General features: G+C 39.5%; 1 protein-coding gene across 3 annotated transcripts in view; it reads right to left on the minus strand.

The window, feature by feature from the left end:
• The window catches only part of SYNE1 (spectrin repeat containing nuclear envelope protein 1), a 526,037-nt gene that overhangs the window by 239,025 nt on the left and 274,194 nt on the right, over window positions 1-12,818 (minus strand). For all 3 annotated transcript variants that reach the window (XM_030809854.1, XM_030809853.1, XM_030809855.1), the window contains 7 exons: window positions 11,376-11,529; window positions 8,528-8,671; window positions 7,587-7,751; window positions 3,856-4,173; window positions 2,785-2,940; window positions 2,459-2,629; window positions 1,224-1,550 (listed from right to left, as the gene is read on the minus strand). In XM_030809854.1, the coding sequence (XP_030665714.1) occupies window positions 1,224-1,550; window positions 2,459-2,629; window positions 2,785-2,940; window positions 3,856-4,173; window positions 7,587-7,751; window positions 8,528-8,671; window positions 11,376-11,529 (1,435 nt within the window). The remainder of the gene's footprint in view (window positions 1-1,223; window positions 1,551-2,458; window positions 2,630-2,784; window positions 2,941-3,855; window positions 4,174-7,586; window positions 7,752-8,527; window positions 8,672-11,375; window positions 11,530-12,818) is intronic.

Raw genomic sequence — 12,818 nt, forward strand, 5'->3', positions numbered from 1 at the left:
CTCATCTCTGTGGACAAGATGAACACATACATATTCCTGGGACATGGAAGAGATGATCCACCTCAAAGAAAGACTGTTCATATTTATGAATCAATAGGTGCAAAACATTAAAGAGAGAGTGATTTATTAAGGTGAACACAGTTTCTAAATACAACAGAAGAGTCACACGTCAAATGGCCCTTCCTATGTGGAGAAAAAAGGATGGGAAATAGTTATATTTGGCTAAATTTAATATAGCTCATATTTCTGGCTTCTACCTTATTGCTTTCATCAGAGAAAAAAAATCTCAACATAAAAAGGCCAATATCTTTTGATTTTGAGGTCATGAAGTTAGTTCCAGTTTGAGCTACTTATGGAGTTAGCAAGAACAATTCCAGTTGTGACCTTGCTGAGATAGGCTAAAAGCACTATTTAAATCTATCAAGAACTCAGTGGTCAGGAGGAAGAGGTTGTGATTCTTATGTGCCCTCTTCAAAGACAAGTTGTCAGGCTTGGCAGAGAAGCCAAGGATAGAAATAGACATTGGCTGGAAGACACCATCACAAAAGCTTCCAACAGGGAAAGCTCTGGGGTAAGCCAGCACACTGTAATTCTTAAAAGGTATCACCCAATCATCCAGATCAAATTTATAACACAAATTATTCTACATATAAGCTTTCATAATTGCTTCAAAAATTTGAGTGGGTGAAGTACCCGTGTCTATGTCATGTATAGCTATAGCTATAGCCGCATCACTATTTATTCTTTCAAAAATCAGTTTCTAAGGTACTTAGGTCGAGTTTGTTAACTAGAACTTATTTTCTTATAAATATGATATGTCATTTTCAATTTACCACAGGTCAGTTTCTAGCCTTAGGTACCAGAAGACGAAGGGAAGCCTCAATATGGGAAAGATATGGGATCCTGATGCCAGCAAGATTTTACCTGGAGGATCCAAATACCTGGCTCACACATCAGAAAAGATCTTCATTGATTGACAGATATGTGCAATCAATAAATATATTGATACGATCTTTGAGTATCAGATCTCTGAATGGAAAAATAACTCTGAGATAGTGGATTTAACCCAATAAATCTCCAGAGGTCATTCCATCACTGCAGAACGGACACGTGTGGGATGTATTCCAGCAGCTGTTACAGGTGACACCCAGCAAGAATCACCTCCCTCCCATTTGGTCTCTGTGTGACCTCCGCATGCATCTGTCAATGAGTAAACACACTACCTTGTATTTAGATAACTGAGCTTTTTTCTCATATAATTCCATTTTGGGTTCTTCAGGAACATGTAAGATTTCCTGGTATTCTGCTATCCATTGTGTCAGTGCTTTGCATTTATCTGAGAATTCCTTTGCTAAATGAAGACCTTTTTCCAGCGTCATGTGTTCTTTCCGGACAGTGCTGGTCAGTTCCTTCAACCGCTCCACGTGATCATGAATCTCCTTTCTTAACCTCTCTGCCTCGCCTTCCTCCAAGTATTTAACAGCCCTCTCTCCTTTCTCCCGGGCTGATTTCAGCAAACTGTGACCTTTTTCCATGTCTTTGAGCAAAACCTGAAAAAGAGAGTGACTAGGAAGCAAAGGTAGTCTTATTTCTTTTCTTTTTTTTTTTTTTTTTTTGAGATGGAGTTTCACTTTGTCACCCAGGCTGGAGTGCAGTGGCACGATCTTGGCTCACTGCAACTTCCGCCTCCAGGGTTCCAGCGATTCTCCTGCCTCAGCCTCCAAAGTAGCTGGCACTACAGGTGCGTGCCACCATGCCCAGCTAATTTTTGTATTTTTTAGTAGAGACAGGGTTTCACCATGTTGGTCAGGCTGGTCTTGAACTTCTGACCTCAAGCAATCCACCCACCTCAGCCTCCCAAAGCGCTGGGATTACAGGTGTGAGCCACTGTGCCTGGCCATTTCTTTTCCTTTTAAAGAAAGGTTTCTCAAGGCCTGTTCTTAAGTCCACCTATTTCCCTTTAAAATAAGTTGTTGACTTTCATAACCAGATTTGACCTGCCAGGAATCAGGAACCCTGGCTTCTTTACTTCAGTATAGGTTCTAAAAGTCTTGATCAATATATCATTTCCAAACCAGAGACTTGAAAAAGAACTTGATGTTTCTCTCATCCTTAGCAATCTTCTTCTAAAGACCTGAGTTTAAACTCTGTAAAGGCAGTGGGCTATTAATTTGAGAGAGATAGTTTTCTCTTAATATTGAAGTGTCACACTGGAATTCAGTGAAGACTTTCATGGGTGTCCATGTGTAAGTCATTCTGATAACAACACATCATAAATAAGTGAAAGCCAGCTTTTGGCTTTAAAGAGCCAACTTAGTATTTCAAGTAAAATGATGAGCTCAGGATCACCAATCATAATGGTTGGGATGATCATCTGTGCTTCCAGTATCTATGCAGGAGAATGGGGCAGCTCGGCGAATGGAAAGGTTGGATACAAATCTGAAGTATGTGTGCCTACCTCCAACGTCTTCAATTTCTTCCCCATCATTGCTGTATCTACTTTGTCAATCTTGGTAGCCACGTTCTTGAAGTTTTTATGCGTAGAGCCATACCAATCAGAATAGGAACTGAGGGATGATTCTGATTCCTCCAAACTCTGAATCTCTTCCTCCAGGAATTTTATTTGTTCCTATGAAAGAAAAGAGAAAAGTGAATGGTGAAGTAAAGGCCTGTGCCAGGGCCTTTGTTGATGAATATGTAACTTCACTGGATGTTAGTGAAAGGAAGACTATTTTGGCCTGCAAAGTTTGCTGGTCTATGCTGAGCACCTGGTGACCCACTCACCAGCACTTGGAGAAGCAGGGCCTGGTATCTGGAAGTCAGCTGGGTGGCCTGGCAACCCATTCTGCTGTTCACCTGGCTCTCATCCAGTATCTCCTGAGCTCTAGCTCCCACTTCCTCAACTTCATCTCTGTACGCAGTCACTTCTTCGTGCCACTTCTGAAATGACAAAGTATCGAAGGGAAAGATTCAATCCGATTCATTCAAATAAGACAAATGCGTATCTTCTTAATAGGAAATGGTTTCAGTATATGTTTAGAAGATGTTTATTTTGAGATATAATTTTGAAAATGCCATATGTTATCTTCATAAATATTATATTACAACAATGTGATACAAACTGTACTCTTGAGTTGGATAGTTTTCTGTATCTATTACACTTCAATTCAAAAATTAAAAATGAAAACAGGCCAGGCACGGTGGCTCACGCCTGTAGTCCCAGCTGCTTGGGAGGCTGAGGCAGGAGAATCGCTTGAACCCAGGTGACAGAGGTTACAGTGAGCTGAGACCGCGCCACTGCACTCCAGCCTGGGTGACAGAGTGAGACTCCATCTCCAAAAAAATTAAATAAAATAAATAAACATGAAAACACAGTGACATAATTTTTTAGACCTCCTACTGTACTTAGATCAATTTTAAAATGGGTGGATAATGAAAATAAATTCCTAAGGCCCAAGCGTTATTTTAGATGTGTGCACTAAAATTGCATAAAACTTTGAATAAAACTAATTCTCAAGTACTATTTCAATGAACTATATTGGAGCAATTTCATATCAGAACCATAAACTTAAATTATTGTAATACGAGCACTCATGTATCTTCACAAAACAAGGTAATGCGGTATGGAAAGAAAATATAAAATAGTTACATTAAACTACATTGTATCAAAGACTAATTTATGAAATAATTGTTGTAAGAAGAGTGCTCCATTGTAATTTATTTTAACTTTCTAGTTAATCAAAAAGATTTTGCAAAGTCTAAGCTTTGGACAAAAGTTACTAAACATTTTAATGAAACAAACTATGCAAGGTAACTGTAGCTTTGACAAAGATCAGGAATGTACATGAGTTGTACCTTCATCTGATGTAATTGTATCTCCTTGGTTGCCCTGTTAGACTGACGTCTGGTCCTGGGACTAACTTTCTCCTCTGCTGTTTTGAGCCATTCATCTACTTGCTGAAACTTTTGCTCCATTAGCCTCAATTTGTTCACCACGTTATTGAAGTGAGTTCGCGTCTCGGACAGCCTGTGCTGGTAAGCCTGCCAGTCTTGCCGGAGAGACTCTAAAGCCCGGTCCTCTGCCTGTGGGATACCTGATGGGATCACATCCTCTCTGGTGTGCAGCACTGAGTTCAACAGGGCCTGCCCCTCTGCACAGTGTACCTGTAGCTCCTGCAGAGAAAAAGGTATGGCTGTCACTCTCAATCATATTTCACACTTGCATGAGTTAGCATGTCTTGCCCAAGCCAACTGTGCCCGCTTGAACTTCTCATTAGAAAAAAATGATTTTATTATGCCCTATACAAAAATATGTTCCTAACCATATTTTCTCCCAAGTCAGAAGGATTCCTAAAATTTTTTCAATTAAAATAATCAACACACACACACACACACCCCCAATATTTTTCTCAATCAACAGTTTCCAAAATTTGACTTTTTAGCTTACAGGCAAAAACACTTGTGAATAAAGGGCTATTGTTTAAAATAATGACCCAGGCTTATTATGGCTCATAATCTGCTTAAAGTGCCTTAAGCTTCTTGCTTTGACATTGAATAGCTCAGTGCTACATTTGTGACTGAGAAAGAAACAATGAACCCTCTTCTTGCTAAGGAGGAATCTTTTGCCAAAGCTGTACTCTAGGCATTGTGGTGGCCAAGAAAAGCTGCACCTGGAGAGTTCAGGGCACACAAACCTGGGAAATTGGTTCATCACACCTGCCCACCATGTGCTCCCAGGTGCAAATAAATTTCCTCCACCAAAGCCTAAGCCCCAAAGATTTACCCTACAAATTTAGTATAAATCAAGTTTTGAAGAGCATATGCTATTTTTCATAGGATAAAAAGAATCTTGTATCCTTAAAGATGTTGGTAAAACAACATGGCACCCTTGTATTTCTGGTGATAAACATAAATCTATACTGTCACTTGATCTATCACCTAAAGTAAAATAAATCAAGTCAAATCCTATCAACAATGTTAAAAATATCAGTATATGTACTTAAAACATAGTATTTCTCAATACTATATTTTAAAAACCACTTAAAATTGCTAAAATATTTTTCTTACAAAAATAACAATCTCATATGGTCTCAACTAATAGAAAATTTTTCTTCAAATGTGATGTCACTTCAAGCATGGTGTAATGTAAAGACATATGCACATGGAAAAAGAAGAACTATAGATATATATGGTAAAATATTAATCAAATTGGCAACAAATACATAAACTTTATTCTAAAATTCTTAGACTTTTTTTCAAGATAATTTTTTATAATCATTTTCCTAACTCAAGGTTGGCAAACTTTTTCTATGAAAGGCCTGATAGTAAATAATTTGGACCTTGTGGGCCATAGGTCTCTGTTGCAATGACTTAACACTGCCATTGTAGTATGAATAAAACCAGAGACAATACATAAATAAATGGATGTGGCTGCATTCCAATAATATTTTATTTAAAAAAACAGACACTGTGGCCCTGGACAGTAGTTGACTAATTTAGTAATCTTCTCAGCATCTTTTCCATAGTTCATAAATAACCACTTTATCTATTATCCAAGTTAATATTCTATTAAATAAATTCTCATATATCCCAAATTTCAAGTCTGTATTCTGAAGGAAAAACATGGTTTGATATTTAAGTAAATATATATTTATATATAATATTGTTAAATATATAAAATCTATATAAGTAACATAAATGTGTGTATATAATATATTAAATATATTAAAATATTTAATATATTAAAGATATTATATTAAAAATGTATAAACTATATATATGTTCTATGACCCAAACTAGGCCTTCAGTTTATACAAAATAATTTCTGAATATGTTCCACACTACTGGCCAATCCCTACACCATGTACATGCTACAGGACATCAGGATCCTGAAGAAATTCTGCTTTGTGGTTGCAGCATCACAATTCTCCACCACTGCTTCCTGCCACTAGCATCTTTCTTCTTTTTTAACCTTTGTGGTGGCTCACAATAGAAAATGTAAGGATTAATGCATGGTGAAATCAGGGGGAGGTTAGGGTTGCACCACATGAATACCGGCTTAAGTGCAATATTTTCTTTTGACCAGAGCAACAGCAACATCTGCTGGTGATGGGTGACTACTGACTTAGTTCTACGCAAGCACAGGGAGCTCAGCATTTGCTTGCCAGTGATGTTGGTAGTGTAGAACTAAGAAGGGTTATTTAAAGAAAATCGTCAATTCTAGTCAAACAAACCAGAACAGCTAAACCTGTGGATCCTGCTCTTTGGAGGCAGGATGGATGACACCCTTAAGTAAGCTAAGGAAATTGTAACCCTTCTAACTTTTATTATTTACTTACTTCAGGAGTAGACTGTATATTTAAACAAGATTTTCTTCCCTTTCCGTTAATCCTTACAACTCTGTGGACAAAACTGGGTCAGAGAAGTTGTCTCTTGCCTGAAGTCACCTAGTGTTGGGTCCCACCAAGGATTAGAGTCCCAACTTCCTAATCCCAACCCCATTCTCTTGCTATTATACAATTTCCAAGACCTAATAGAAAAAAGCCAGAAATTTTATATGTGACTGATAATCATGATGGTCCCTGATTTTTCCACCTTGTCCAAGCTGTAGGTAAAACTTACCCAATCCTGAACCAATTCTGATCAGGGCTGATGGCACATTTGTAAGTTCCAACACATCGCTGGTGGGACATAAAGTGGTCTCATTGGCCATTCTCCATCTTCTGCTGTTTGTTTTGTACATGGTGGCCCCTTCTTGGTGAACTTCCTTGATTCCTACCTACTCCTTAAGGTAAGATTATGGGCCCTTCTTTGATACTACCATAAGATCCCTTACATTAGTCTATTAATGTCCTCACCACATTATTTATAATCACCTTTCTATGGGTTTGTGTTCCTCATCAGATTTCAAGTTCCTTGAAGACAGAAATCATATCTTAATCATCTTTACCTGAAGTAGCTAGCAAAGTATCTGTACGGTATTAAGTATCCAGTAAATACTGAATGAGTAAATAAGTATATAGGTTGTGACCACTTTCTCCACCATGTCTGGCATCTCACTGTGAATTATGGCCTGCTGGCCTGGGCACCAACACTTATTTTTTTTTTTTACTTCTCTAATTCCTTCTTTTAGAACTCTGAGCCCGAACCTGTACCATCAGCAATGTGGCAGGTTTTGCTTAAAACTATATGGCTCAAGTTATTGCCACCAGTTTGACTTTGTGTCACCTTCTAATGACACCTGCTGCTGTCCCCCACATCTGATTTGATCCCTTAGGGAGAAACAGGCAGGTAAGCCAGACAATCCCATCAATCAGATCTCCAGCCATCTTGCCAGGGCTACCCTAGCAGCTCAATGAGTTCCCCAAGTGCTAGTCCTGTCCTATCTAAATTGCCTACAAAATGATGTCAACTAGCACACATTACTGAGGTCTCGGAATGTTCTTGATCAAACCTTATGGGGACTGCACTTAATGTGTATCAGCTAGCCACTGGACTCAAGGTTTCTATTAACTTCCTATTGCTTAAAATAATAATTCCATATTCAGAATGAGGATTCCTTTGTTTTAGGATAAAGGAGGCTTTACCTGAAGATCACGCAATGTTGTCTCATGAGTGTGGGCATCACCTTCAAGAACTGAATACTGATCGAGCTTTTCTTGTTCTTGCCCCAACCAAACTTCAAATGCTTTTAGGTCTCTCTGATACTCTTGGTGCAGGCGGACAAGTTTTTCAGACTTGGTTACGGCTTCCTGTAATTAGCATTTAAAATAATGAAGATAGGAACACATTATAAAGCATCGATGTGCTGTAATTCACTTTTGTAATTTTAGAAAAGTACAATGATTGAGACATTGGAATATGAGTTATTTCCTAGAATCATGAATCTTTAAGGTTTGTGTAAAAATATAAAAACCTAATATTTCAGGAATAAAAGTGTTATTATTTTGTTGAATTAACTACATGATCTCTGAACACCTTATAAAAGGTAACAGACAGGCTAAGAAATGAATTCACTTTACTAATTTCATAAAAATTCACTTTTGCTAATAAAGAAAATTGAAATTCTTATATTGTGCCTTAAATGAGGATTTGGACTTACTGTGGATTTAATTTTCCACAGGAGAATGTGCTCTGAAAAAGCATATTTATTTTCTTTGTGAGGACTAAATGAAGAATGATCAATACTATCAGTGATTATTTCCCACCTTAGAAAACTCTCATCATCAGACATAATAAGGCATTTATGAGTCTTCAATTGAAGCTGTCCAGAATTTTTTTTAAATTGGTACATTTCTAGGAATTTTTAGTTGAAAATGATCTTACTTTCATAGCTTTCATAATACTAACAATATGTGAAGGTTTTTGTTTGGTTTTGCCAGTAATTCCTTTAAAATATGAAAAATTCATTTTGCTTTTGTTCTGTTTTCCCAAGCCTGTCATTCTTGAAAATAAATGAGTCTTTAAACGAGCACAGCTCCAAACACTCCCCTTTTGGTGAGTTTACAAGGAAAATGCTCTGCCGTACCTTGGCCCTCTCTTGGATGGCTCTGTATCGTTCCTGTAGATCCTGGAGTTCTAACTGGGTGACATAGTGTTCTGTCATGCCAGCCCCTTTGACTTCGATGGTCTCCAGCAAGCTGCTGTAACTCACCACTTCTTCATTTAATAACTAGAGAGCATTTAAGAAAAATAAAGTGGTTACTCATGCACCATCACATCAATGACACTGCTAAAATCAAGATATTTTAATTGTACAGTTGACAAGTGACCTCAGGTTACCTATTCATCCACCCCTCCATCATTTTATCTATTTGACACAGATATGTGTGTGAGTGCATGGATGTGTGTGTGTGTGTGTGTGTGTATTTTATGTCTGGTCCAGAACTTTCTCTAAGATATTAATTACCAATTAACTACTTTATATTTCTACTCTTAACATTTCAAACTGATTATGTCCAGAAATGGACCCCTGATGTTCACCCCTTCCCTATTCTACCCCAGCCCCCCATGAAACCCCCTTCTCTTTCCATCTCTTTTCAAACAGCAAATGCCATGACCTCCCACCCAGATGGTCAACCCAGAACATGGGAATTGTTCCAGTGTGCTCTCTAGCTCTCCGTCCTCTTAACCATTAGGAAATCCAGTTAGCTCTACCTCCTATTATACCGTGACATCTGTCCCCACATCTCCTGCAAACTCCCCAGCCCAGGCTGCCCTCCTCTTTCACTTGGACTTTGCAGTAGTATCCCAGGCAGATTCCTGGCCACCAGTTCTTTCCCTGTCCCTTATTTCATGCTCCACACAGCAGTCTAAGTGATACAATGTCTTGCAATTAAAAGTTGAATCATGTCGCTTCTCAGCTTAAAACCTGGATTATCGTCCCAATGCCGCCGGGATCAAGTGGAAAATCCTCAGAGCAGCTGGCATGGCAATGGAGGATCAGGCTCTGTCTCTCCATCAAACTCCCCTTGCAGCCCCTCCCTGCCTACTCTCTGCTGCAACAACACCTGCCTGTTTCCTCGCAGCTCCCCATTGCACCAGGATCTTTCCCTCCACAGGGCCTGATGACCTGCTGTTTGTTCTATCTAGAATGCTCGTTCCTCAACTCCTCCCCAGGCTCATTTCTCTGGCTTAAATTCTTTAGTGCATGGACTATATGTCTGCTGTTTCAGAGAGGCCTTTCTTGTCCCTCTCCCTTGGCCTCAAACAAGCTGTATGAGCCTTTTCAAAATGATTCTCTGTCACACCACACTACTTCTTTTTTCTTCATAGTACTCAGCAGTTGTAATTATTTATTTGTACATTTATTACTGAGTGCATGCATCCCCACTAATGTACGCTTGACTGTTTTTACTGCTAGAATCGGGCACAATGCCTACATGTAGCAATTTCTCAATAAATGTTGATTGAATAGATGAATGATCCAATTAATTAAGCAATTAATTATTATAACAGATAATACATGCAGGTATTTATGAAGCAGATAATTATAATTCTATCATTTTATGGATGCATAAATGAGACCCAGAAACATTAAGTACCTTGGCATAGGTCACATAAGATCATTTAGTCATTTAAATAACTTTTATTCTGTGTGTGTTCTGTGTCAGACAGACAGCCAAGTGTTGAGGATATAAAGAAAATTAAGCATCTCTATTCACTGAAGGAGAGGGACATGCAAATATATGTCCTATGAAATGGATAAAGAGCTTTGGACCAAGGGCTATGAGAGAACAGAACAATGAATCAAGCCTGAGCGGTGGTGGTGTAGCATAGCTAAAATGACTTCAAAATGCATTCAGAAAGATAAGTAGGAGGTTGCCAGGGGCAGAGACAGAGCAAGGACTTCTGTAAAAAGGGAAGAGATTATGCAAAGACACAGAATTGTGAAGATTGTGGCATGTTCAGGAGATAGTGTGAGATTCAGCAAGGCTGGAGAGAGCAAGGGAGGAGGCTGGGAGCATGAAGGAAAGGAGCATGGCAGAGGAGCTTATTTCCATTCTTACAAACCAGACGAGGGAGATTGAGCTTATACTATAGACAACGGGAAGACAACACAGGACCTCATGCAGGAAGTGAGACATTCATCTTTATAGGAGATAACAATAGATGGAGGCAAGAAACAAGGTGAAAAATTGGGAGTCTGTTCCAGTTAGGTGAAAAGGATGGATCAGTAGAAACTAGTGCCAGATGTAAAGTGGCAATGAGAAAGAAGGCACTGAGAGTAATGAGGTTTCCAGTGTAATATATTCAGGGTGAGATGATACAAATGAGCAGAAATAGAGAATGTAAGAGGTTAAAGGATTTCTGTGTAGAAGATCGTAAGTGCTGTTTAGGACAATGGTAAGGGGGTGATGGAACAGGCTGACCAATGACCATGCCCTGGAGTGAGGCTGCAGCTATAAACCAAAGGACTGTAAAACTTCATGTTTGAATACTACTGTCAATAAGTTTTAAGAACATGCCATTATTTATTTATTTAAAAAATCTTTCCATGTAGTACTGTACTAATATAAGCATTATGATGAATGCACAGAAAATAACACAAAAGGATGTGATTAAAAAAAAAAGACTTCCAATGATGAGCAGGCTGAAGACATTAAAAGATATTTCATGGTGCTACATTTTAAATGGTTTGTGTCATAAAACATGGATTGACATGGTTTTCCTGGAGGGGAAAATTTTCACTCACTAATAAAATAATCACAAATGAAAGTCCAGTTTAAGAAGACTTTAGAAATTATACTACAAGCCCCAAACATAATTTGCTTATGTGCACTGTCCTATCGTACACGTAATCCCATTTTTGTCTGACTATGGCACTCTAAAGAAGCCTGTGAGAAAACAAATGGAATCTGAAATCCACCTCTCACCTTGGCTTTTCCGAGCATAGTTATTTTATCCCGCAGCTCCGCATGCTGCCTTTCTGATTCATTTAGGTTGGCTTCCATACCGTCCATCCAACCGGAGAACTGTCGAACGTCATCCTGATAACTTGTCCATTTGGACAGAGCTCCTTCAAGTTGACTGAAAGGGATTTGAAAGGACAATAAATCCACATTGAGAATCCTTAGGAGTCTAAAATCTGTCATTGTGTGTGCTCCATCCATTCCAGTCAGCAAGGGGTCAAGAGATCAGGAAGAAGCTGGCTTGGGAGTGAGCAGGCTGCCCAGGGCTTAATGACACTGAGTCCAGGTCTGAAGGGCAGCCTCAGGAAGCAAAGGGACAGTTAAACCCAGGCCAACGTGCAGAAACATGGAACCAGCTATCAACTCAAGAGTCAGCGGCTGGGGGACACGAGACATTGGGGGAGTCTCAAAGGCCAAACCGAGAGAGATCCCCTGAGTGAGTCTTTTCTGGAGCCAAAGCTCTGGGCAGGGAGAGAAGCAACACTTAACTCTATCAAACTAAGCAGGACATTCAGAGCAGGAGAGAAAAATAAGCACAGTAACCACCTTACATGAGATTAAACATCAGAAAATCGCAATGAAATAAAAGGACAATATTTCCTGACTTGGTCTAAATATTAAAACTTAATTATTTCTCTTATCGATAAGTTAAGCACTTTCCTTGTCTCAATACACATGCTTTTTTTTTGTTTGTTTTTTTTTAAGACAAAGTCTTGCTGTGTCGCCCAGGCTGGTGTGCAGTGGCGCGATCTTGGCTCACTGCAAGCTCTGCCTCCCGGGTTCATGCCATTCTCCTTCCTAAGCCGCCCGAGTAGCTGGGACTACAGGCGCCCGCCACCATGCCTGGCTAATTTTTTTGTACTTTTGGTAGAGACAGGGTTTCACTGTGTTAGCCAGGATGGTCTTGATCTCCTGACCTTGTGATCTGCCCGCCTCAGCCTCCCAATATGCTGGGACTACAGGCGTGAGCCACCACGCCCAGCCTACACATGCTACATTTTAAATTCCATTAATCGGGCCAGGCGCGGTGGCTCACACCTATAATCCCAGCACTTTGGGAGGCCAAGGCGGGTGGATCACGAGGTCAGAAGATCGAGACCATCCTGGCTAACACAGTGAAACCCCATCTCTACTAAAAATACAAAAAATTAGCCTGGCGTGGTGGTGGGCGCCTGTAGTCCCAGCTACTCGAGAGGCTGAGGCAGGAGAATGGCATGAACCTGGGAGGCGGAGCTTGCAGTGAGCCGCGATTGCGCCACTGCACTCCAGCCTGGGCGACAGAGCAAGACTCCGTCTCAAAATAAATACATAAATAAATATAAATAAAAATGAATTCCATTAATCATTTCTGCCTAATTGTAATACCAGGTTTTGGGTCCTTTTGCAGCACTGTAAGTGCTCCATCCA

This window comes from Nomascus leucogenys, chromosome 3 (assembly GCF_006542625.1).
Source record: "Nomascus leucogenys isolate Asia chromosome 3, Asia_NLE_v1, whole genome shotgun sequence".
In the NCBI taxonomy this organism is placed as follows: domain Eukaryota; kingdom Metazoa; phylum Chordata; class Mammalia; order Primates; family Hylobatidae; genus Nomascus; species Nomascus leucogenys.